This window comes from Staurois parvus, unplaced genomic scaffold, assembly GCF_062004578.1.
Source record: "Staurois parvus isolate SC_StPar_1 unplaced genomic scaffold, SC_StPar_1.0 ptg001862l, whole genome shotgun sequence".
Lineage (NCBI taxonomy): Eukaryota > Metazoa > Chordata > Amphibia > Anura > Ranidae > Staurois > Staurois parvus.
In genome coordinates, this window is record NW_028319658.1 from 90,769 (window position 1) to 117,279 (window position 26,511).

The 26,511-nt window shown below is 43.1% G+C and overlaps 1 protein-coding gene across 1 annotated transcript in view; it reads right to left on the reverse strand.

Moving 5' to 3' along the window:
• Positions 1-26,511, reverse strand: part of LOC149434004 (nuclear factor of activated T-cells, cytoplasmic 2-like) — a gene marked incomplete at its 3' end in the record, with an annotated part of 73,106 nt that overhangs the window by 33,607 nt on the left and 12,988 nt on the right. The window contains exons 2-3 of the mRNA XM_089664233.1: positions 21,692-22,694; positions 14,393-14,561 (exon numbers count right to left, since the gene is read on the reverse strand). Of these exons, the coding sequence (XP_089520359.1) occupies positions 14,393-14,561; positions 21,692-22,694 (1,172 nt within the window). The remainder of the gene's footprint in view (positions 1-14,392; positions 14,562-21,691; positions 22,695-26,511) is intronic.

The following is a 26,511-nucleotide window of genomic DNA, read 5'->3' on the forward strand; positions in this document are numbered from 1 at the left end:
GGATGAATTACTATATGGGGGATGAATTACTATTGGGGATGAATTACTATATGGGGGATGAATTACTATGGGGGATGAATTACTATATGGGGGATGAATTACTATTGGGGATGAATTACTATATGGGGGATGAATTACTATTGGGGATGAATTACTATATGGGGGATGAATTACTATGGGGGATGAATTACTATAAAAACTTATTGAAACTAAAAACAGTGTACCATCCTATGTATTTTCAGTTTTAAAAATGTGGCTCTCAAAATAAATTTCAATCGTGGTTTTGGCGAGATTTGGCTCAGTTGAAAAAAAAGGTTGCCCACCACTGGGCTAAGGTATGTATTTGGTGGGGCTGCAGGTGAAGCTGCATGCAGAAGGTTTTATTTTTTTTACTGCATTCTATGTGGTAAGATAAAAACCTGCTTTTACAACCACTTTCAGTAAAGGATGTGTATGGATTATATTTGGATGTGTAAGGATGTGTATGGATTATATTTGGAGAATTTTAGCTACCAACAGCCCAGAAAAACAATTGTTAAGTGTGCCATCACAAAGCTGCATTTCAATATGAACGGGAGCATAATGCGACAAATTGCCTGGCTTCAAATAGTGAATTTGTCTTTTTTTTTTTTTTTTTTTAAGGCTGCTCCGTGACCTGAGATCCTTGAACCTGTCCATGCATTCTATTGAACGAATCTAAGTCCCAAGTCGAGGGGTATATGCCATGTAACCACCTCCCAGCAGCTGTTGTGATATACAGGGAAAACACTCACTGATGTTACTGAAAATTAATAAAAACTCTGAAAACATCGATGCGCTCCAATCACCTTATCGTATTTCTGTTTAGAAGCTCACCAGTTTATGACAAAGGAAAAGCAAACACACTGCAGACAGTTCCAGTGGTAACCTGTCAAGGGAGACACAAATAGTGAGCTGACAAGGTTTCCTAACTAGTCTGATAACTTTCTCCTTTTGATCTGTAGGCTGAAATAGCCCAAAGCTGCCCACACATAAAAGATAAAAAAAAAGTGAAAAAAAAAGCTTTTTCATTGATCTGCATTCTGCACATCTTGGCAAATGTTTGGATTATTTTTTCCAGCGTGGGAGTACACAAACCGGCAGAGATCTCAAGGACCGATCAGGCCAATCTGTGACTCCTAGCCTTTATGGTGTTCATTAGAGTGGCGACCAGTTATAACGTTGAGGTTTTACCTGCCATGTGTCCTCGCTGGGAAGATTTCACCTCATTTCCTGTCCTATAAACCAACTTGGAAATGTGGAGATCCCCCAAATCAAAGTCAAACAGTTGTACTACTTTTTTAAACACATGGCAAGCGCATCGCATGGTGCTTTGTACCATGCGTTTTGGTGCGGGCCGGTGCTACCTGCATCCGGGGTGTCATTAACTTTAACTGACTCCCACAGCAGATCTCAAGGGCATTGCGATTAGAATGTGCTGCAGGAAGCTGCATGGGAATGTAGCTCCCCCTCACCACATTCTAGTGTCAAACGAGCCCTTAGGCTTGCTGTAACCTGTAGTACTCCAGCAAGTGACTGCTGATTACTCCGCCCCTTAAAAACCTGGGTACACACTTTCATTTTTTTTTTATTCAACCAGCTGGTTAAACAAAAAATTAACAGATAGATTACTGCATGAACAAAAGTGATATTGATGTAGTGATCTCTCCTGCTGAGACAGGAGGTTCAGAATACACTGATAAGCGTTTGTAGCCATTGGTTGCAAGCGCTGATTAAGCCTGGGCTCACAGTGGGCTCCTGCTGAGACAGGAGGTTCAGAATACACTGATAAGCGTTTGTAGCCATTGGTTGCAAGCGCTGATTGAGCCTGAGCTCACACTGGGCTCCTGCTGAGACAGGAGGTTCAGAATACACTGATAAGCGTTTGTAGCCATTGGTTGCAAGCGCTGATTGAGCCTGGGCTCACACTGATGTGGTGCGGAATTTGCAGCGGTTTCTGTGCGAATTCCAAACCGCACCCCGTTCATGCAAACCGCTGAGGGTGTGTATGTTAAGTTAACAACACCCCAAAATTGAACCGCAAAACGTGGTGCGATGTGCAGAATTGGATCGCATGGGCGTGAATAGCCATGAGATTCAATTCTAATGCGAATTCATTTGCATGTGATTTGCACAGGGAAGCAGTGCGGTTCCTGTGTGAATGACATGCGGTATGCCGCACCGCACAAGTGCTAATTCTGGTTCTCCAGCATGCCTGTTCACCAGAAGGTGTCAGTTAGACCAGCCCAGGAGTGGACTGACCATTCGAGCACTCGGGCACTGCCCGAGGGCCCGGGGTCAGTAGGGGGCCCCATGAAATGCCCCTGGTACCTTTTTTTAGTGTGGGCAAGGACACAGGGGCCCCATGATCCCCTATTGCCCAGGGGCCCCATGAGTTGTCCGTCCGCCCCTGGACCAGCCTTTGTAGAACAGACAGCTGTACCCATGGACCGGAAGTTGACCAGTTCTCAATGGAGAGGCTAATTTTTAGCCGGTGTGTACCAGGCCTAAAGGAGCGCTTGTATGAGTAATGATTTAACTAGCCGTATAGACACTTCAGGAGAGCAGATGATACATTCAGCCTGTATAGGAGGCCGCTTGTCATCATCTCTTCGCACTCCACCTGCCTAGGATCTGGTGTACACAGAGCACAAAACAAAAGACACCTGTACTCTGCTAATGGCTGCCCCTCCAGGAGCCTACGGCTATTCCCAAAAGAAAAATAAATAAGAGAAAATACACCATTTCTTTATAGCAAAGCTTGCATTTATACGAAATGAACACCTTTTCAGCATCAAGGAAAAAAAAAACCTGCTTTATAATCCAGCAAACACCTGGGAAGGAAATGATTTCCGTTAGAAAAGGTACACTGTTCACAATAAAACCTTCTATAAAGACTGCACAGTTGGAGCTGGAGCTAAACCAAGAGCCCTGAGTCACATTTGCCACACAGGCAAAGAAAAGCCAGACGTAATGTCTGCCTTTCCATCCCCTATTTTGGGATTTAAAGATCCTATTTTTCTGTTAAAACGTTTTCTTAATCTTTTTGCATAATTGGTCTGATATTATAACCCTGACCAGACATGATCCGGTCTGTGACTGGAGAGAAGGAGGGGCGCCCTTGGCAGCTGAACACTCATCTGCTGAAAAAACAAGGGGACCTTTCTTGTTTGCTACCTGCCATGAGTTGGGTAAACAAAATGTTAATTTGTTCGGTGATTTCAGCCACTGATTACGGACTGAGAGGGGATTATATAGAAGTATCCAGGAGCAGTCGTCTTTAACTTCATTCATACTTGCCAAATTCCCAGCTCCTGTGGAGGTGTGTGAGGGCTGACAGTCAGGGAGTCAAAACTGACTTTTAATCTCTCCAAAAAAAGACAAGCGCAACAGAATTTTTAAAAAAGTTTTTATCAGGGACAGTTCTATACTATTGACTAGGGTTGCACTGAAGCGTTTTTGTTTTTTTTACAGGTGAGGACGAGATACTTTTGGTCAAGTACTCGCCGATACAGAGTACCAATACCTTTGCGGTGCAATTTGAGCCCACACATAATCTCACTGCATTCGTTTTCAGGTATCGGGAGCATTTGCACGGGTACAGGTACTCATGCAAGTATTGGGGATCAGTGTAACCCTACTACTGACACAGTGCCACTATAGAACAATGATTGTAACCAAAACAAGGCAGGAGGCTCCATAATGATCCTGTATATTCCATAGGTAAGTCAGGAATGCATATTGTAGTGCTGACAGGCAGGCTGGATTTATGTGGGGGTACGGGGAAAGACAGGGCTTTACAATGTGACAGTCTATACCAGGGGTCTCCAAACTGTCTAAACAAAGGGTTTGTTTACGGTCCTTCAGTCTAGGGTGGCCGGACTGTGTCCAGTGGGACAATGCCCCATCCTTGGTATTAGGGGGAGAAATAGTGCCCCATCATTGGTGTCAGTGGGCAGAATAGTGCCCCATCATTGGTGTCAGTGGGAGAAATAGTGCCCCATCATTGGTGTCAGTGGGCAGAATAGTACCCCATCATTGGTGTCAGTGGGCAGAATAGTGCCCCATCATTGGTATCTGTGGGAGGAATGGTGCCCCATCATTGGTATCTGTGGGAGGAATGGTGCCCCATCATTGGTATCAGTGGGAGGAATAGTGCCCCATCATTGGTGTCAGTGGGAGGAATAGTGCCCCATCATTGGTGTCAGTGGGAGGAATAGTGTCCCCTCATTGGTATCAGTGGGAGGAATAGTGCCCCATCATTGGTGTCAGTGGGAGGAATAGTGTCCCCTCATTGGTATCAGTGGGAGGAATAGTGCCCCATCATTGGTGTCAGTGGAAGGAATAGTGTCCCATCATTGGTATCAGTGGGAGGAATAGTACCTCATCATTGGTATCAGTGGGAGGAATAGTGCCCCATCATTGGTGTCAGTGGGAGGAATAGTACCTCATCATTGGTGTCAGCGGGAGGAATAGTGCCCCATCATTGGTGTCAGTGGGAGGAATAGTGCCCCATCATTGGTATCAGTGGGAGGAATAGTGCCCCATCATTGGTGTCAGTGGGGGGAATAGTGCCCCATCATTGGTATCAGTGGGGGGGAATAGTGCCCCATCATTGGTATCAGTGGGAGGAATAGTGCCCCATCATTGGTGTCAGTGGGAGGAATAGTGCCCCATCATTGGTATCAGTGGGAGGAATAGTGCCCCATCATTGGTATCAGTGGGAGGAATAGTGCCCCATCATTGGTGTCAGTGGGAGGAATAGTGTCCCATTGTTGGTGTCAGTGGAAAGAATAGTGCCCCATCTTTGGTGTCAGTGGGAGGAATAGTGCCCCATCATTGGTGTCAGTGGGAGGAATAGTGCCCCATCGTTGGTGTCAGTGGGAAGAATAGTGCCCCAATCGTTAATGTCAGTGGGAAGAATAGTGCCCCATCATTGGTGTCAGTGGGAAGAATAGTGCCATATTGTTGGTGTCAGTGGAAGGAACACTGCAGTATTGTTGGTGTCAGTGGCAGGAATTATGCCTCATTGGTGTCAGTGACAGGAATAATGCATCAAGGGCCAGCCAAAAGCAAGCAAAGGGCTGCCTCTAGCTCCGAGGCCACAGTTTGGAGACCACGGGTGTATGCCAATAACCCAAAGGGCAAGCAAAAACCTGAAGCAGACCTAGAAAAAAAATGCATGGTCACCTTCCACATGTTTTAAGGCCATGTAGCTCAGTAATGGTAGGGAGACCATAAGAGTTATGTGAATGAGTTTGTAAGGCATAGGGTTTCCTCTGAAATGCCATAAAACTCACAAAAAGGGCATTTATAGGGAATAAAATGTGTGGTTTCTGCATAGGTTTATCAGTGAGATAAGATCTGCAAATTCAAACAAGTTATAATAAACTCAAGGATGAAGCTGAATGGCCTATGGTCAGAATCTACACAGACTGCAAACAATCTACAGCAAATAACTTGAGAAGGAGAAAACCGCCATATGGTCAGGTCCTGTGTAGATACTTTGGACATTTCTTCTCCAGCAAATAAGGAAGACGGGAAACTGGCTGTAATGTTACAAAATATTGCCAAGTGCAAAAAACTGGCTATGGATTCAAAACTGCAATCAAAGTTGAATGTGATTCATAAATATTGGCTAGTGAAGTAGCAAATACCCACTAGAGTCCACAGCTCATCCTGTCTACAAGCTGACCTTCGAGAAGGGAGTTGGGTCTTCTGATATTGGGTTTAAAGCTGAACTTCAGGATGATATGAAAAACACAAATGAATGCAACTCTGTATTTAGAATACATTTTCAGATTTATTTTGTGTTTTAAGCAGCGTATGTAACCAAATTTAACTGGGTATCGAGCCTCCTGCAATTCCCTGTACAGCAGAGCTCGGACTATGAAAAGAAGAAGCAGCACAAGGAGCCAATAAGTTCACATGCTGTTAACTGTTGCATCTATAAAGTATATGTAAATCCCCACCTTGTAAACCATGCAAATTAAATTAGAAATGAAAGGCAAAACATTCGTGTACAGATATAAAAAAAAAAGGGAAACAAGGTGTTTATAATATTTTTTATAAGGGATTACATTCCCTCTGTTCTCAGCTGCATAGAGAGATGAGGGAGGAGAAACAGCAGAACACTGATCTTCCCAGTGAATGACTGTGAGGTGACGGGATGGAGTATCAGGACAAGTCTGATCATTGGAGGAGAGCAGGCTGCCATTTTTATTACATACAGCACATCTGAAGGCTGAAACGAAAAAGGGCAATAGCGTTCAACCATTGGCTGCATTGCACAACTTATTTTTGTTTTGTTTTTTTACAAAGTTAAATTCCAGGAATTCTGCCACTTTGTAAAAGTGAAGCCCCTCTTCTGCCCATTCACAGAAGCCTTTGTATTTTGTGAATGTGTTCACATAATACTAAGGCTTCTGTGACTGGGCAGGAGGAGGGGGGGGGGGCATGGCAGATGTAGCGACTCCTGTTCAAAATGCAGGGCTCAGCATGATCAGCATCACTCTATGGGAACTATAACTATAGCTGTCTTCCAGGAGTTTTATAGAGCTGTCAGATATAAATCCAGGAGGTGTCATGCACCTCCGTAGGATGCAGCTGATAGTGTGCCTTAATTTTTTTTTTTTTTTTTACAAAGGAGCTGAATTCCTGGAATTCAGCTTTAACATGCTGTCATAAAGTTCCTCTCTAGTCCCCGCCTATTTCAGGAATGCAACCATGTTGGACCAGGTTATGCAATCCCACCCATGCAATTGACACAAAACATTAGGTAGACAGATTCCGCTTGTAGGGGTTGGAAAAAGACTAAAGCAATATAAAAACCTACAAAACCAATGGGGAGACCCACGACACACCAAAGCACTGGACGCAATATAAATATGAACTAGTCTTCACATGTAAACGCTACATATAGTAAGCTGTCCTTTCTCCTTCAAGGTTACTTCCTTCCTTAAATCTGCAGTGCCACCTAAAAGACGGCTGCCTGCAAATTCTCATAGAAGAAAGAGGAAATTAATAGGCTTTCCGGTGTTCAGCCACATCTCTTGTTCTGATGTGTTGCATGCTTCTAAATGGCTTTAAATAAACACACACACGTAGCACTTGGCCTCGCTCTCTACATGCTACCAAAAAAGTAAGATGCATATTTTCGTGCCAGGCTGTAAGCACCACCCAAAATATGCATTGTTCAGGACCCGGGCCTTACGTTAGCCACACACCTGACTGTGGCTTGGAAACAAAGCAAAGGAAGCGACTCCACTTATGTCAACTGCAAGATAAGAGTGAGGATGTGAACATCAAGCTACACGTCAAAAAACAAAAACATGAAATGGACGTCGTCGTAGCCTGCCATCATTCTGGGTCAAATGAGATCTTCTAATCTTTGTATTTATTTGTTCTATCAAAGATCTGAAAGCATGCACAAGACTGGCACAGGTCTTGGCTAAGTGTTATGACCACATGATTCTAATCTCAAATTTTGCAACAGAGAATCTGGTTTAGTCTAAATTTATTATGTTGTTAGCATATGTGACTAAGTGCCTGAACCATCAAGCATGTGGGGTGTAAAGTTTGATCAACACTGTAGTGCAAGGTATTACATATAATGAGGCCTATACCCTGTTGTAAGCCTCCCAGCCTGGCTTCTATGCTTCGAACCCAGCAATGGGCAAACTACGGCCCGGCGGACCTTTTAATCCGGCCCGCGGAGCTAGGCTCCCGCTAGGCTCCTCTCACAGTCCGCCCTGAAGACCGGTGTAGCATGAAAATCTGTCTCCTATGAGGATCTGTCCCCCTCGACGTATCTGCGCATGTGCCGGAGATCGCCGATCGGCTGCTAATGCCTGAAACTGGCACATGCGCAGATACGTCGAAGGGGACAGATCCTCATAGGAGACAGATTTTCATGCTACACCTGAACGGCGCGGGAATACGGCGAGAGGAACGCGCGGAGTAAAGGTAAGTGAATTGACACAGGGGGGACTTGGGGACGTAATATGGGGAATTAATTACTATAGGGGGGATGAATTACTATAGGGGAGATGAATTACTATAGGGGATGAATTACTATATGGGGGATGAATTACTATATGGGGGATGAATTACTATATGGGGGATGAATTACTATGGGGGATGAATTACTATAGGGGGGATGAATTACTATATGGGGGATGAATTACTATATGGGGGATGAATTACTATGGGGGATGAATTACTATGGGGGATGAATTACTATATGGGGGATGAATTACTATGGGGGATGAATTACTATATGGGGGATGAATTACCATAGGGGATGAATTACTATATGGGGGATGAATTACTATATGGGGGATGAATTACTATATGGGGGATGAATTACTATATGGGGGATGAATTACTATATGGGGGATGAATTACTATGGGGGATGAATTACTATATGGGAGATGAATTACTATATGGGGGATGAATTACTATATGGGGGATGAATTACTATATGGGGGATGAATTACTATGGGGGATGAATTACTATGGGGGATGAATTACTATATGGGGGATTAATTACTATGCTTACTATGGGGGAATATTACTATACTTACTATGGATGACACATACACATCATTCATCTACTCTTTGTCCGGCCCCCGGGTCCAATATATGAACCCATTGCGGCCCTCAAGTCAAAAAGTTTGCCCACCCCTGTTCTAACCCTACCCAACTCTATGAATAAGTAAATATATATATATATATATCAAATTAGTCCATCCAGACATTGAGATAACACATGTGATCCCTCAACATGTTTTATAATCTGGTGTGATGTAATACCATTCATCTGAATGGCACCTAAATGAATCTTGCAGCACAACATGCGTCCATTGGCATAGTGCTTTGGAGTGCCATTAAGACAAATTCCATGACATCATTGCCACACACTGGGTTAGTTAGTGCACGTCACCTCAATGCAATACATGAACACTGCTGTGGACAAGCCCTTAAAATGGTTGTAAAGGCTCCAGGTTTTTGCTTTCATGCATGAAGATAAAAAGCCTTCTGTGTGCAGCAGCCCCCCTAATACTTACCTGAGCCCCATCGCAATCCAGTGATGTGCACGAGAGCCTTAGCTCTCCGGGGACTCTCCTTCTTCATTGGCTGAGACAGCAGCAGGAGTCACAGGCTGCTGCTGCTGTCAACCACGGCCAGTGAGCCAATGGGAAGAGGGAGGGGGCGGGGCCAAGACGTGGCTGTGTGTGTGAAGGGACACGGGGAAGGGGGAGGACAGAGGAAAAAAAAACATTTTTAACCCTAAATTAAAGAAATGCATTAAGGTAAAATGGGGGGGGGACAACTGTGGTCCTCCAGCTGTTGGTGAACTACAAGTCCCATCATGCCTCTGCCTTTGGGAGTCATGCTTGTAACTGTCAGTTTTGCAATGCCTCATGGGACTTGTAGTTCGACAAGAGCTGGAGGGCCACAGTTGCCCACCCCTGAGGTAAAACATGTTTTTAGCTTTAGTATCACTTTACGTAAGCACTTTGGCCAATATACCAGCTAACTAAATGATTTATTACTGTAAAAAGACACATTTGTATGAGTGTTTATTACGGTCACTTGGCCAGTATAGTTTTTGGTTTGCAGGAAATTCCTAGCACAAATATGTTTTGACTCAGTAAAACTTTTTAGCTGGGGTGGGGGCGCTTGTAGTAGGGCGAGACGTGTGACAGCCAGGACGTTGTGTAAGTTTGGCAGTCTGTGTCACTGGTGTCTGTCTTGTAATTAGTTGTCAGTGTCACAGTGCAATACAGACAAACCGTGTCACTAGTGGTTAAAGTCACAGGAAAGGGACCTTTAATTATCCCTAAACTTCAAGCCCGGAGACTTGAAAACTGTGTTTTAGCTGCTAGAGAAACATTAAAAGAAAAGGAGAAAATAAACAGAACGGAGTATTTTTAGATCAAGGCTGGAGGGAAGTCAGCAGCTTTTCTGTCTAAACAAAGAAATGTATACGCTGTCCTGGGTTGTGTGCTGGAAAGCGGCTCCCCGCTTCGTGTAAATAATGACCTATCATCACCCTAGATCCTGCGCACACCTGTCTCAATGTGCGGGAGGACGACTTTCTCCACAGGACAATAACGCGCTTGTTCATCCGTGCGCTCAAACACTTTTGTTTGCTCTTAAGAACGTAATGAGCAAGGAAAGAGCACGCGTTGGCTGGGCCCTGGCTCCTCGCTGGGGAAATGGCCACAAAGAGACAGACACTTTTACAGTGCACCCTGCACTTTGGACAGAATACACCATTAGTGTGCCGTGGGGCAGAAAGGACTGATAACAGACAGTAGCTGAACTTGATCTGAAGCTGTATATACAAATTAGCTACAGACACAAGACGGCAGCCTGGAGACCCAAACACAGGAAAGGCGAGATTGATCGACCAGGGGGTGGCTGCAAAAACAATCGCAGAGGGACAATGCAGCAGGTAGAAGTCCAATGTATAAACATGTACATTTCCACGACTGAAAAAGATACAAAGGAAAAATATTGAGGCTAACTGTACATGTCAACCTGATATCATGTCTTTTAACCACTTCCTGTCCAGGGCAATTTTCAGCTTTCAGCGCTATCACACTTTGAAAGACAATTGCGCGGTCATGCAACACTGTACCCATATGAATTTTTTACCATTTTGTTGAGACAGATAAAGCTTTATTTTGGTGGTATTTATTCACCGCTGGGATTTATATATTTTTTGCTATGTAAATGAAAAAGTCCAAAAATTAAAAAAAAAAAGCGTTTTTCTTATAAAATTTTGCAAATAAATAATATTTCATCATAAATCTCAGCCAAAATTTATTCCGTTATCGTTTTAGTAAAAAAAAAAAAAAAAAAAAAAAAAAAGTCAAATTAGTTTATAACCAAAAATTATAATTTGTAAACATTTTTTTTTTAAAAAATATTATTATTTATGTTTTTTTTTTACATACTGTCACCCTAGCAGTACAGTGTCACCATGGTGACACTGTACTACTTGTGGGGGGTGATGAAGATTTTTTTTTTTTTACACTGATTGCTTTTACACCCATAAAGGCTGTAAAAGCAATCATTTCTCTTTCTCTCTGGCTACATTCTTGCAGCCATTGAGAACTACTGAGCGAGCTGTGATTGGTCACAGCCTGTCACATGGTACAAGGCTTTTGTGAATAGCCTTGTACCATGTGACCTCTGTGATCATTCACAGATTTCACACGTAGTAAGCAATGATGTCACAAGTGACATCTTGCTTACTATTTTGCATGTGATCACTGATTGGCCAATCAGTGATCACATGATCAGGACCTCATACAGAGGTCCCGTCCGACAATCGGTGTTTCACTGTGTCCGAAGGACACAGCGGGCAACGGATCGCGGTGCTGCATGCTCCGAGGGAGCGCGCACAAGCAGGGGGCGGGGAGGCCGTTTATAAACACCACCCGACCCTGCACTGCCATTGGAGGTGGTTAACACTTAGGGGAGAATTTACTAAACAAAAATAAACTGTGCATGATGGAAGTGTAGTTTCTCCAGTGTTTAGTAAATGTGCAGAAGCCCTGCTGACTTCCATCATCCAATCGTGTGCAAGCAAAAATGCTGTGTTTTTTTTATTTTTTTTATTTTCCTTGCACGTGATTGGGTATTCTTTGCAGAAGTGAAACTTTACCTCATTTACTAAGCTCTGGAGCAAATGCACTTGCAAAGCGCACAGTCTACTTGCCTTCAATATATCCACCCCATGTGCATTTTTGTCATGTGATCCTATAAGCGTGCAAATTGTGAAGCAATCAATACTGCTGAAATTTCTAAGGCCCCTTTCACACAGACGGACTCCACCAAGCGGATCCACCTGCTCAGCAGATGTGTCCGCTGATCCCAGCTGAGCAGGAAGATGACAGGTCTGTGCCCGCTCTGCTTGTGCAGAGCGGACACAGACACATCCCCCTGTTCTCTATGGAAAGGTTGGATGCAGGCAGACCCCCTGTCCGTTTACATCCAACTGTCATCCAATCTGCTAGACGGATGGGGAAAATATCCCCCATCTCTCTCTTTTTAGCGGAACGGATCGGATGCAGGTGGGTGTAAATGGCCACATATCCGTTTGCATCCGCCTCCCTATAGAGAACAATGGGTGGTCCGATCCGGTCCCCCTGAAAAACAGACAGGCATACCGATCAGTCCTCCCATGTGAAATGGGCCTTTGTCATTTAAATCCATATCAGTCAAGCTTAAAGTGCACCTATACCCAGACTATAAACAGACCAGAAAATGGACAAAGACATCCCCCTGGGACTTTAAAGGCAGACTGGTATACACAGAATCATGCTATCTTAGAACAATGTCAGTCTTCATTGATATTTGAATAAGAACAAAGGACCACATAGGTCCATAAAACCACATAAACAGCGTGGATTGGTAGGTGGTATTCCATACAATCAAGACATGATACAGAGTATATACACCCTAACACGTGGAGACACACCAGCAGGCAATCGTGGTGTAGTCTTTAAAATATCCCGACATATTTCGGAAAAAGACATTCCTTCTTCAAGGGACAGAGTTGGGTACAGTGATACTACAATGTAATAGGTACAACATCAGTTAACCATGGCAATCAAAAGAGGCCATTTTAACAGTAGTCATATAAAATTGAGCCCAGAGTATGGACAAGAAATTATTTTCAGGAAATAATAAAAGAACTACAACGTTAAAGATTCTTAACCCCTTCCCACCACCTCCTCCTGGCCCTTTAATAGGGTCTAAGTACCAGGAGGTGGAGCCAGGCACTCCGATCATGTGACCATAGTCATTGGTGATCACATGATCGGAAAGCTCTTGCGCATGCATTAGGATCCTTCCGCTTCCTGCTGTTACTGTGCTGGGAGCGCACTCTCAGCACGATAAAGTGTTTACATAGGGAGACATATTTGTGGCAGCTCAGCATTAATACCCAACCACCAAGAGGCCGCATATATGTGTACGGATGGCAGGAAGTGGTTAAAGGTCACGACAAGGACCCTAAAGTCAGTTTCACTTGGTTTCTAACAGATTACAGTTGTCTGCTGTTTGTTTACATTCATAGGCTGGCAAGATTCTGGTGCAATAGCAATTAATTGGAAAAAAATAAGTAACATTCTGTGCCTTTGTTGTGAACTTTGAGGAAAATTTAGCCATAATACCTATACCTACAGAGGTGAATAATGATTTTAAAGTGTTTTTACTGCTGCTTGTTTAGAATGTGTAAATACCTTAATCTGCATGGTCTGGACACAGGTTCACTTGAAAGCTGGTGAAAGCTTTCATCCCAAATGCTATAAAACTTGAAATTATCCAGATGTCACTTGGTCTAAGTTTTTGTATATAGCATCAAAGGCGAAGGCTTTAGTGTGGGTCTCTTAAAAAACCCCAGTCAGCTCTCTGTCTGAGGCTAGAGTTTGAAAGTTCATGTCTGTATCAAAAAGGTGTCATCTTTCCAAAGACAGGTGTACATAATTGGATTTGCCGATCCCCAACCAATGCGATTTATTTGTTAAGCATGGCAAGAAATGTGGTGGTTACTAATGGTATCGCCTTTAGGCTTGTTTGCTATGTTTCATACCACAGCCCTTGAGCTCTTACAGAAAGAATGTAAAGCGCACAATGTAACAAGATCCTGCAGAGCATGATCAAGAAGCACTGATCTAATTATTACTTCAGTTGCTCAATGTCAAAAAGACATTATAGTGGTTGTAAAACTCAGACATGAAATATGAACAAAGCATTTCCCTCTATACTGTGTACTTGTCCCAATCCAGAGCACTAAGTGTCATTTCTGTCTGCGGTGTCATTCCTCTGCTATCAGCATGAGTCTCTTCTGATGAGTTTTCCTGACACCAAGAGAAAAATGGTGACAGGAGAGGGACATCCAGCAGATTGAGAGCCTCGGCTCTGTTCCTGTGAGCTGTGTGGAGGGGGGGGGTTGTCCCTTCCCTCCAACCAGCTCTGAGAGCTCTCCTCACTGATGTAACCTTTAGCTTCCCACCACCTTTTCTGAGATGAGAGGTCTTGTGTAAACTCTGCACTTTGAATGGATGTAGAAGACATACGGTTGTAGATAAACAGGTACAACGTACATAGGATTTTGTTTCATCTCTGTGAGTCACTTCACTCGGTACATCTAAGGGTTTACAACCACTGTAAGCAACTGCTTACAAATCGTAGTTGTCTTTGTGCTTTAAATACCACGTGTAAAGTTTTCACAAACAAGACAATTGTAGAGAATGAACACAATTCACGATTGTAGTTTGACATGGCCATTAACAGGTACAAGACTGCAATATTTCTACTTTCATTCTCACGCACAAAGTCCTAGTCACTTACCTGGACGATTGGGTGTCCTCCGGTAGTGGCTTTCACTGCCCCACGGCTGCCCTCTGTCTCATAATGGGCACGGTGGTGTGGTTTCGGCTGCACTTCGATTTGGAGTTCATAGGATCCGGCCTGACTCTGCAGAGGCCACTCCAGAGCAGGAAGTGAAGCGACTGGGATGCTGCATAAGGCAATACATATGGTTAGTGGTCCCTGGTGAGGACATGTATAAAAAATGCACGTAAACCTGTTTGACAGGGGTCTCATTGTAGACCTAATGCAAAGTCACTGTTTCAGCACTAGACAAGCATTGATGAATTGCATGTCGACTTGTACTATTTAGTTTTTAAACCTCTCAGATCTCGACTTTACAGCCATTTCATATGTTCTTGTTATATTAAGTGGTAGAATGGCCGTGCCTCGCTCTTCAGTCATCCAATCAGTCCAGCAAGTTTAATCTGCCACTACAGAGCAAACCTGTGACTCCAAGGCCACAAAATCCACTGGTGTCAGGCAGAATATTGTCTATACTGCTACATCAGCAGGGATGGTTTCCAGAACACAGGAACGTCAGCAGGGGTGGACTGACAACTCATGGGGCCCCGGGCAATAGGGGATCATGGGGCCCCTGTGTCCTTGCCCAAACTCAAAAAAGCCTATGAAAAAGGTACCAGGGGCATCTCATGGGGCCCCCTACTGACCCCGGGCCCTCGGGCAGTGCCCAAGTTTCCAAATGGTCAGTCCGCCCCTGAACGTCAGATAACAGAGTCTGTTCTACATGTTTTAAGCTGGAAATAGCATTTTTCATTCCCCAGGGAGCAATGCCCTATAGCCACTTAAAAGTAATATATAGACCAGCATTGCTCATTTTCTTCCCAGATAGAGAGATGTAACATCATGATTGGTGAATTATTTGTTGCTACACTCTCAGGAATGGGCATTAGATACCGCTGTGCTCTGTATGATCTGCTTAACACTGATGGGATAGCCCATCAATATATGAGATGTAGGCAGTACTATGCACATTCTGTACATACTATCCATCTGGAGTAGAAAATCCCTAAATAATGTCATGTATCATACCAGTAAACCCCCACATTTCTCCTATGCATATTTGCTTGAGCTGATGTATCTAAACTACACGAAAGCTGGCCATAGATGGAATGAAATTCGTCTGGTTCAGCAGGGACTGGTTGTTCTTGCTCACCAGACATTGATCTAATGATTAACGTCTATTGAACGGGGCTGTTGGAAAATGTTCAATTGGCTTCAGCTCTGATCAGTGTAATCTGACAGCAGAGGAGTCCCCACTGTCAGAGTACAATAGCACAGCATGGAGGATTCCGCCATCCACCTTGCTGGCGTGGATGTAAGAATCAGTTTTTTTTGTTTTTCTTTTCAGACCTCTGACTGAAAATAAAACAAACAATGATCTATGGCCAGCCCTATTTTCCTTTACCAGACTTCAACCATGTTTGCAGGGATCTTTATGTGGTATGCTACAAGTGTGAAAGTAAGCAATTAAACTAAAATAGGGGGCAGCACAGCGGCTAAATGGTTAGCACTTCGCCTGGCAGTACTCTGGTCATTGGTTCGAATCCATGGCACACCCTGCCTGGAGTTTGCATGTTCTCCATGTGCCTGCGTGGGTTTCTTCTGGGTACTCCACTCTCCCACACTCCAGAGACATGCTGGTAGGTGAATTGGCTCCTGTCTAAATTGTCATTAGTATGCGTATGTATGAATGTGAGTTAGGGACCTTAGATTGTACCCCCCTTGAGGGTTAGGGACCTTAGATTGTACCCTCCTTGAGGGTTAGGGACCTTAAATTGTACGCCCCCTTGAGGGTTAGGGACCTTAGATTGTACCCCCTTGAGGGTTAGGGACCTTAGATTGTACCCTCCTTGAGGGTTAGGGACCTTAGATTGTACACCCCTTGAGGGTTAGGGACCTTATATTGTACACCCCCTTGAGGGTTAGGGACCTTAGATTGTACGCCCCTTGAGGATTAGGGACCTTAGATTGTACACCCCTTGAGGGTTAGGGACCTTAGATTGTACGCCCCTTGAGGGTTAGGAACCTTAGATTGTACCCTCCTTGAGGGTTAGGGACCTTAGATTGTACACCCCTTGAGGGTTAGGGACCTTAGATTGTACACCCCTTGAGGGTTAGGGACCTTAGATTGTACACCCCTTGAGGGTTAGGGACCTTAGATTGTACACCCCTTGAGGGTTAGGGACCTTAGATTGTACGCCCCTTGAGGGTTAGGGACCTTAGATTGTACGCCCCTTGAGGGTTAGGGACCTTAGATTGTACGCCCCTTGAGGGTTAGGGACCTTAGATTGTACACCCCTTGAGGGTTAGGGACTGATGTGAATGTACAATATATATGTAAAGCGCTGCCTAAAATTGACGGCACTATATAAGTACTTAAAATAAATAAATAAAAATATGTGGGCCAAGCTTAAAAAGATAACTCTTCAATGTTAAACTGGGTGTATTGCTCTAAATTCACACAGAACTGTAAGTCCTCATGCACACGGGACGTTTTTACAGCGGCTGTTTTTGGCTTTTGACGTTTTTTTCTACAGTCAGTAGACCCCCAGCATGTTCCCCTATGTGTCCATACACATAGACTGGAATCAACATTATTTGGCAGGGACGTTATTTGGCTGGAAAAAAAAGCCAGGACTAGTGGGATTCTAGAGGAGTTTTTTACTTGTAAAAACGCTCTAACGCTAAAAATGTGGTAAATTGCGGCAAACCAGCGTTTTTAGATGTTTTTTTGACCCAAAAAAAAAAAAAAAAAAAAAAGGTGGGACATGTTCGGATAGGCTTTTGTAGACTAGCTGGAGAGTGTGCTGTGGAATTTTGTATCATTTTGAAGATTCATATCTGTCAGTGTGTGACATTTATATGTTTATGACCTCTGTAAGCAAAGTGTCTTTATTGTTTCCTGGATGTAAAGCTGAATACGCTCTTTTTTTTGCCTTGTTCCTCACATTTTGAGGAAGGAGGAGTCTTCATGTATCGTGCCTCAACAAGTCATTTCAACATTTTATTTTACTTCTCCATTAATCTTGCCTGATTAATTCATGAGATATCTTCTACATTGTTGCAAAACTATGACCTATTTAAAGAGCAACTGTACAAAGGACAGGATGCTAAATCCCACCTCCTTATCAATTAGGCCCCACCCACCTATATCTGTTAGGCCTGCCTCCAAGCCACTCATTTGTCCATCCATTCTGCATATTGTTGTAGGGAAGTTAGTTTACACATCATGACAACCTCTGCTATCTTCCCTCCAATCGGTTACGGAAGCCTTCTTTAGACTCTACAGCATTTGACACTTCCAGGTCTGTCTGCCCCTTGTCCCCCGCTGCATGTAGTGTTCCTGGATCCTGAAAACCCCAAAACACTGCTGTGTCCTAACAGTTGTAGGCAATTGACTGGGTCGCTTTAAGGGCTAGTTCACACCACATGCGTTCCAAAACATAGAAAGTAGGTTACATGAATGGCAATGGCATAGTTCACACCAGTGCTTGCAGTTCCAGTGAGTTCTGGGTCCAGAAAAAAAGCAGAACAGGCTGCATTTTCATCTGCACAGAACTGTACTGGAACGCAGTAAAACACATAAAAAACGTACCAGAATGCACCTACAAGCATTAAAAATGCACCGGACCCCAGTACAGTGAAAAAAAAAAAACAAAACCGCGTCAGAAAGCACCGGAACGCGTTAAAAAGCGCCACAAATGTGCATTCAGAAATGCATCTGGAAGGGATCCGGAGGACAATTTTGTGGTGTGAACGAGCCCTAAAGCCAATCATCTAATAATAATTTAAGTATAACTAAAGGCAAAGCGTTTTGTTTTGGCTATGGTGGGGAGGGATTAGAACACCCGTGAGTTTGTATTGCTGTCTGTGCCCCCCATTAGGGAGATTTCCCCCTCTCTAATTGTCCCGTTCAACGTTATCATTGAAATCACATAAGAGAAAATCCCAAACTTTGTGTTGTCTCCAGAAAAGTAATAGAAGAGAAATCTTCCTTAAAGGAATTTCCTTCATTTGTAGGGATTTCCTCTCACTTCCTGTTTTGGCTATGGGACAGGAAGTGCAGGGGAATCTCCCAAATGGGACAAAAATAAACCTTGCAGAGGTTATAACCCTCCCTTACTCTATCCAAAATAAATCAAAAACTTTGCCTATGGTTCTATTGTATCAATTCTCTCAGCTAAGCTTTTTATTGGAAGTAACCTTTACTGCAATGTCTAAACCTGGACTTTCAATAAAGCGTCTTTATAAGACAACTGGACTTTTAACGGTCCCCAGACTTCCCAACCCGACCTCAGCTCCTTCGAGATCTTCACTGTGTGGCCTGCTGGGTGCTGCAGAAACTAAAAACGAAGAAAAGCCGTCAAATATAAAATGAAAAATAGATGGCTTTGCATTGGATTTCCTGGAGATTGCATTGCACATGTGCAGAATAAGCAGAGCCCATTCTGAAAACTCTTGAAGAGGATGCTGAGTGGCGATCAGCAGGCTGTATATTGAAGATCTTGGAGGAGTGGGCACAAGTTAGGACTCTGCAGCTGTACAGAGAACCCGGTACAATAACATCAGAAAACAAGTCATCTTTAGTGTTTATATCCTCTTTAGTTGTGGCTTTTAGGAAGACTCACTCTATTTTTTATTGACGGTGGAATGTCACTCCCAAAGTGCACCTCTATACCTTGAGGGTATAACTTCAAAAGTGACACGGACAAAGCAGATGACTGGTGGGGGTGGACAGAACTCTTGTGCCCCCTCGGGTCTCCTACGCACAGGGCTGGTGGCCCAGCTACACTAAGAAAACACAATACTTTGACAGAGTATGAAGGGTTGAGGCAATCCTCTCTTGCAATTGTATATATTATATATATATATATATATATATATATATATATATAGGGCAGGTCAGTAAATGAATGTGTCACTCACTGAGTTTCAAGAGGCACTTTCAACTTGCCCAATTTTTAAGGCTGCCCTACCTTGCTAGAGCTCCCCAGCCACTGCAGGCCGCATTATCCCCAGTTTCGGCTGATAGAATGTGACAGTGCTCGGGCCTAGCCGTTCTTCACTAGACCTGAACACTTTCACATGGCAGGAGGTCCTACATACCCAAAAGGCACCTGAATAAGAATTATTACAATGTCTCAGTAAAACAAGGTAAGATCTTAGATTAAAGTGATACTATACTCACAACAGTCAAATCAGTCTGTATTTGCAGTAAAGTGTGCTTGTTGTACTCACTGTGGAATCTAAGGGGTTAATCCTCCACATTGTGTAAAAAGGCTGTTTGATTCTGTGTTCTCTGATCTTCCCCTTCTTCTACTGTCCCCAATCCATCTGCTGATAGTACAGAGCTCTAGAAGGTACTCTGCACTTGCTCAATTTGGTGTGTTGCTAGAGAGTTTTTTTTTTTTTCTTTGGGAGGGTGCATGTGATCAGCACAGGACCAATCAGCACTGTCCAGACAGAGGGTCAGGGGTCATGCAGCCACATAGGACAGTCAGATGAGAATGAAAACTCCTCCTACAAGCTTTGATCACGGCTCTGCTGGAAACTGATAGAGGTCACAAGACTGCTATATACTGCTGATGAGAAAAGGCATTTAGCAGTTTATATTTACTAAAATAATTTAATTTCCATGTTCTGTATACTGTGGGAGAGTGGATATAGTGAATGCAGGGTCCAGGGAGAGCGGATATAGTGAATGCGGGGTCCAGGGAGAGCGGATATAGTGAATGCGGGGTCCGGGGAGAGCGGATATAGTGAATTCAGGGCCCAAGGAGACCAGATATAGTGAATGCGGGGTCCGGGGAGAGCAGATATAGTGAATGCAGGGTCCGGGGAGAGCGGATATAGTGAATGCGGGGTCCGGGGAGAGCAGATATAGTGAATGCGGGGTCCGGGGAGAGCGGATATAGTGAATGCAGGGTCCAGGGAGAGCGGATATAGTGAATGCAGGGTCCGGGGAAAGCAGATATAGTGAATGCAGGGTCCGGGGAGAGCGGATATAGTGAATGCAGGGTTCGGGGAGAGTGGATATAGTGAATGCGGGGTCTGGGGAGACCAGATATAGTGAATGCAGGGTCCGGGGAGAGCGGATATAGTGAATGTGGGGTCCAGGGAGAGCGGATATAGTGAATGCGGGGTCTGGGGAGACCAGCTATAGTGAATGCAGGGTCCGGGGAGAGTGGATATAGTGAATGCAGGGTCCAGGGAGAGCGGATATAGTGAATGCAGGGTCTGGGGAGACCAGCTATAGTGAATGCGGGGTCCAGGGTTTAGTAACACTTTAACTAATATACTAATATACCACGTCACACGATCTGTACTGAAAGGGAGGAACTGAGTTCCCCTTGGATGATTTTTCCCTTCATTGAAAATCACATGAATGCCTACACTGGGATCATGAAGCGATGTCTTCTAAAACCAATTGTCTCTGTGTTTTTGCTAACATTTATGGGTTTAACAGTGAGCAGAAAACAGAGGATCCTATTAAAGACAACTGGTACACAGCATGTACATAAAGTGATGTAAAAACTGCTGTTTTTGATAAAATCTGGTTCATTCAATTAAAGGAATAATCAAAACAGAAAATTAATAATGTGAATAAAGCAAGGCTCACCTAGAGTTAAAATGATACTAAACCCTGGACCCCGCATTCACTGGTCTCCCACAGTACACAGAACATGGAAATGCAATTATTTTAGTAAATATAAACAGCTAAATACCTTTTCCCATCAGCAGTGCATAGCAGTCTTGTGATTTCTATCAGTGTCCAGCTGAGCACTGGTTGAAGCTTGTAGGAGGAGTTTTCATTCTCCTATGACTGTCGTATGAGGCTGCATAACCCCTGACCCTCTGTCTGGACAGTGCTGATTGGCCCTGTGCTGATCACATGCAACCATGGATTGGGTACAGTAGAAGAAGGGGAAAGTCAGAGAAGACAGGATCAAACAGCCTTTTTACGCAATGCGGAGGATTAACCCCTTAGGTTCCACAGTGAGTATAACAAGCATGCTTTGCTGCATATACAGACTGATTTTACAGTAAACTTCAAGATGCATTTTTCCCTCAGTTCAGTAACACTTTAAGGTTTGAGAAATTAACTGTTCTTGTTACTGAGAGCAACCTTTTCTTGCCATACTGCACTGGATAATCAAAGGCAACTTTTTGGTTACTATGAGCAACAAGGACAGTGCTTATTCTTTTTTTGTATGTTAGATATTGCAGACTTTAATAAAAGATATACATTGTCTGTACCTGTAGTAGGGCATGGCAGGTACCAGCTGATTTGGCCAGGTCGGCGGCATAAGTAGGATAGACCCTGCATCTGACGTCTTCCTGTCTTCATGCTCATAAGGCCCAAGGTACTCCTGAGGCTGGAAAACATGTAATGGCATGCTCTTATGAGGAGACACCGGAGAAGGATCTGGACTGTTTCTCCACATTTTTGATGGTACACCACATGAAGAATCAGAAGCAAGGCCCAGGTCATCCATAGGATGTGGAGGAGCAGAAGAGTGACTGTAACTCACAGAAGAGCTATCATCTGGTTGGTGAACACAAGGTGATGCCCGGGGAGATGGTGTTCTTGAGTGTCGTGGAGAAACACTGGTTTGTTGGCTATTGTAGACCTCAGCACAATACCTTCTCTTTGCACCTGGGGAAGACGACCGTGAGTTGGGTCGAGGAGATGGAGAACGTGGTCCCAGGCAGGTTTCCTCTATGATTCCTTCCCTTGGTGACATTATTGGAGCTCTAGGAGAATAAGGACGGATGGTTTGAAAGTGTGAAGACAGGTCATCATTAGGACCATTTTTTGGTGAAAGGCAAGGAGATGTGCAAGGAGAGAAATTAGTCTCTGAAATATAACTTGTTGATGAGGCACTGCTGACGGGGCTCACGCAAGCTGTATCTCTGTAGTCAGAAAGATAGCAAGGTTGCAATCTTGAGATACCAGGACTCAAGTCTGACTGGTGCTCTAACAAAGTTTCTGAATCTCTGTGGTATGAACCACCTGAATGAAACAGTTCACGAGATGGCGTGATCTTAATCATTGGACTCAAAGCTCGAGCCCCAGCAGTCTTTTGAGGGTCTAAAAGGAATTTTGACCCTACGCTATTATCCTGTTCATATCTGTACAATGGATGTGGGGGGAAATTATAATTCGGAAGACTGCTAGGCTTGATACCATAGTCGGAAACATCACCATGACTGTACGAATCTCCAGAGAGGCAGTTGATTTTATGTGGAGTCGGTTCTTCTGGAAAAAGAAGGGTCTTTTTTAAATTCTAAATATGGTTACATAAGGCTCACAATCATGGAAAATTAAACTGATTGCCCATTGATTAAATAATATAATAAAAAAAATGATAGTAATTTCTTAAGGATGATCAAACCCAAATCATATAACTATTAAAAAGTGGGAAAACCTCTCTTCAGTTTGGGAAGGAGGATTTATGCAAACATCAATGACCGCTACTAGGGCCTTAGTAAGGAGGTTAAATGGACAGCTGCCTTAGGTGACATCATCTGAACCAATGGGGGAAGTCAACTTGAAAAGTTTACATTTGTGGCACCGTCTTACATGCAGTGCATTAGAATTCTGAATAGTTGTTTGTGTAACTGCTGGGATTTTTAACTGTTTTTTTTTTTAGCGGTGTGAAGGACATAAAAAGGCAAAATGTAAATAATCCTCTCAAATATGCATTTTTTGTTTCACAATATCCATACATGTAATGAGTTCTTACAGTGGTTCACACTATTACTTTTTAAATCAACACTCATCATCATAACGGAAGCTTTACATTACATTACTCTAAATAGCAAAAAGTATCCAAAAAACAGTTGCTTTTGCATTGATTTTGCCATGACATCTTTTTATTTTAATTAGTAACATTAATATAATTTTAAAGTGATTTTAAATATTTGATTATGTGGAAGTTTTTTTATGCTGCTGCCTCTAACACTATCTATTATATATAGTCATCTCTTTTGGGCTCCACTTTGTAAATTTGAGAAAACTGTAACAATTTAGGCCTATTTAACACCTTTGTATTGTAATAACATGAAAAAAATGATGATAATCTAATCAATGTGTGTTCATATTTTAAAAACCTCGCTTCTAAGTATAGCTTGTCATTATTTGTATTATATTTGCTCACCGCATTTGTAAACTCTGCCACCTCTACGATAAATTATCAGACACTGTGGGGTTGATTTACTAAAACTGGAGAGTGCAAAATCCAGTGAAGCTGTGCATGGGAGCCAATCAGCTTCTAACTTCAGCTTGTTCAGTTAATGTGGTTCTAAAGCCTTCAGGTTTTTCATCTTAAAGCATTCTATGCATTAAGATAAAGAACCTTCCATGCCGCACATTCCTTCCCAGCCCCCTTATTCATACCTGAGCCTGATCCGATCCAACAATGTGCAGGAGAGCAGCATATCTCTCACCGCTGTCCCCCTCCTCCCTGAGCAGACTGATATCAATCAATCAACTGCTGTGCTAAGGGAGTGGGGGCGGGGCCAAGCCACCTGCTCTGTGTCAATAGATGCAGACACGGTGGCTCAGGAGTGAGCCCACACAGGTGCCCCCATGGAAAGCTGCTTTCCATGGGGGCACCTGCTGAGGAGGGGCCAGGAGAATCTGTGGAGGACCCCAGAAGAGGAGGATCGGGGGTGCTCTGTGCAAAGGTAAGTATAATATGTTTGTTATTTTAATTTTAAAAAAAAAAAAGGTTTAATATCGCTTAAAGCTTTGACAAAATAAAAACTGGAAGCTGATTGGTTGCTGTACAGAGCTGCACCAGATTTTGCACTCTTCAGTTTTAGTAAATCAACTCCTGTCTATCTGATCAAGTTATCTGTAGCCTCTACTGATGTGAAACAACCACAATGCTCATGGTAGCCAGAGACCACATGAGCTAGACTGCCTAAGCTGTGGGTGACATAACGAAGCTTAGGGGCAGTGTTTTTACAGAAAGAAAAGGAGCACTGTCCTTCCTCCTGCTGACTGATACTTCACTGCTGTGCCCCATAGTGATATAGCAGCTGGTGCGATGAACCACAGCACCCAGCAATGAATGGATAGACACCAGGGTGTGTCAGAAAGCAACGGCAGCAGCTCTGTAAGATACAGAAGACTGGACTTGCAGAAAGCCAGATGGGTAAGTATTCGGCATGTAACATTTGCACAGAGAAGCATAAGGGGGATAACCATGTGAACTTCACTATTTCTGAGCATTATACTAAGGCCTGTTATACATGGGCTTCAGCTTGTATAAGAGCAGTGTGAACAGCAAATTTTGACAAAGCATCAACAGAGCTTTCAGCAAGTTTGGTGAAGCTTTTAAATTACCATTCAGCTCCAGTTTGTAAACATTGAACACAGATACGCACTGAAGTGTTGATTGCCACTTTAAACAAGCTGCTAGCAGGCTTCAGAACTTCTTGAAGCTTGTTGAAAGCCTACTATCAGCTTGTTTAAAGCGGCAATCAGCACTCCCATTAGGATGTGTGTTAAACATTTAAGGGTCCATGCATACTGGCTTAAAAATATGTTGCTCCTAGAGGCATTTAGCGTTTTTTTTAAGCCCCTAGAAGCAGCTAATGTTATCCTATATGTCCATGCACATTAGGTAGTTTAGTTTTTTTTAAGCTCAGGCTTTACAGACAGGTTTTGAGAGCATTTTTGTGGAAGGCAAAAAAAAAGAAAAAAAAAAAAAAAAAGTAAATGCTCCTAAACGCTGACTTCCATTTTTTTTTCACTCCTAATGTTCTGTTATAAAACACAAACTCCGACGCTCCTAAAGACTGGCACAAAAACCCTAAATATGAGTATTTTTATATAGCGTTTTCTGGCAAGGAAACTGGAATTTGTTTTTTCATTTTTGTTTTTTTTAAGTACAGTGTGCATGGCTTGTTGAAAGCTCTGCGAATGCTTTCTGTTCACAACTGCTTTAATACAATCTAAAGCCCGTGTGAAACTGGCTTTATTTTACAGCAAATGTGTTTCCTGTGTGAATGAGGCCTAATGCTCACCTTTAAACAAAAAAAAAAGAAAAAAAAAAAAAAACAATCTTAAAGCGGAATTCCACCAGGAAAAAAAAATAAAAGTCAGCAGCTACAAAAACTGTAGCTGCTGACTTTTAAAATACTGCTACTTACCTGTCCCTCAGTCCAGCCTTGTCCTCACCACCACTGGTTTCACCAGCCATCTTCTCTCCCTTGCGCTAGCATCTTTAGTGTGGGCACCCGGCTGTGACAGCTTGCGGCTTCACTGTGCATGAGAGAGAAGCGCTGTGCTTTGTGAAGGGCCCCATAGTCTTCTGGGACCTGTCACGTGTCCCAGAAGACTACAGGGAGGGAGGGAGGGAGGACAACTTTTGATTCTGATCGCCTAGGCACCCGCTCCCCAAAGGTGCCAATCCTTAATGGGGAGCGGGGAACGAAGGCTTAAAGTGGAACTTCCCCTTTTGGGTTGAGCTCCGCTTTAAGGCAATATCAACATAAGAACATAAGAAATGACCAAAACAATCAAGGTTACCTTCCACTGTTTCTCCCAATCATGAAACCAAATTCTTACATTGCTAGATAGGTTTCTCTGATCTATTTGATCATTTGTGCAATCAAAAACTATTTGAAATTGCTTGAAAACTGCCAGCATAATACTTGTGGCTGGTAAAGTTTTCAATCTAAACAATCAAACATGAATTAACTCAAAAATTATAATAAAAGGTTTCTTGTTTCCTCTATCTTCTTTTTTATGTTAATATACTTTTATGTATTGTACATTTCAAATATGCCTTATTTTTTTGGACAATATCACTTTCATACTGTGCTGTTGTTTTACTGTCTACTTATGTACAATAAAATCGTTTGTAAACAAAAAATAAAATAAAATAAAAGGGTTCAAGAAAGAGCAAGAGCTGGATAGTCAGCCTTTCTACAAGGAGAACTGCATATAAACATAACTAGGTTATTCAGTTTCCTCTTTCTAAAGCAAAAGACTTTGTTTTATAACCGATTTGCTGGTGTAAACTCAGATAATGAAACATGTAAAGTATAAATCATGTTTGCTG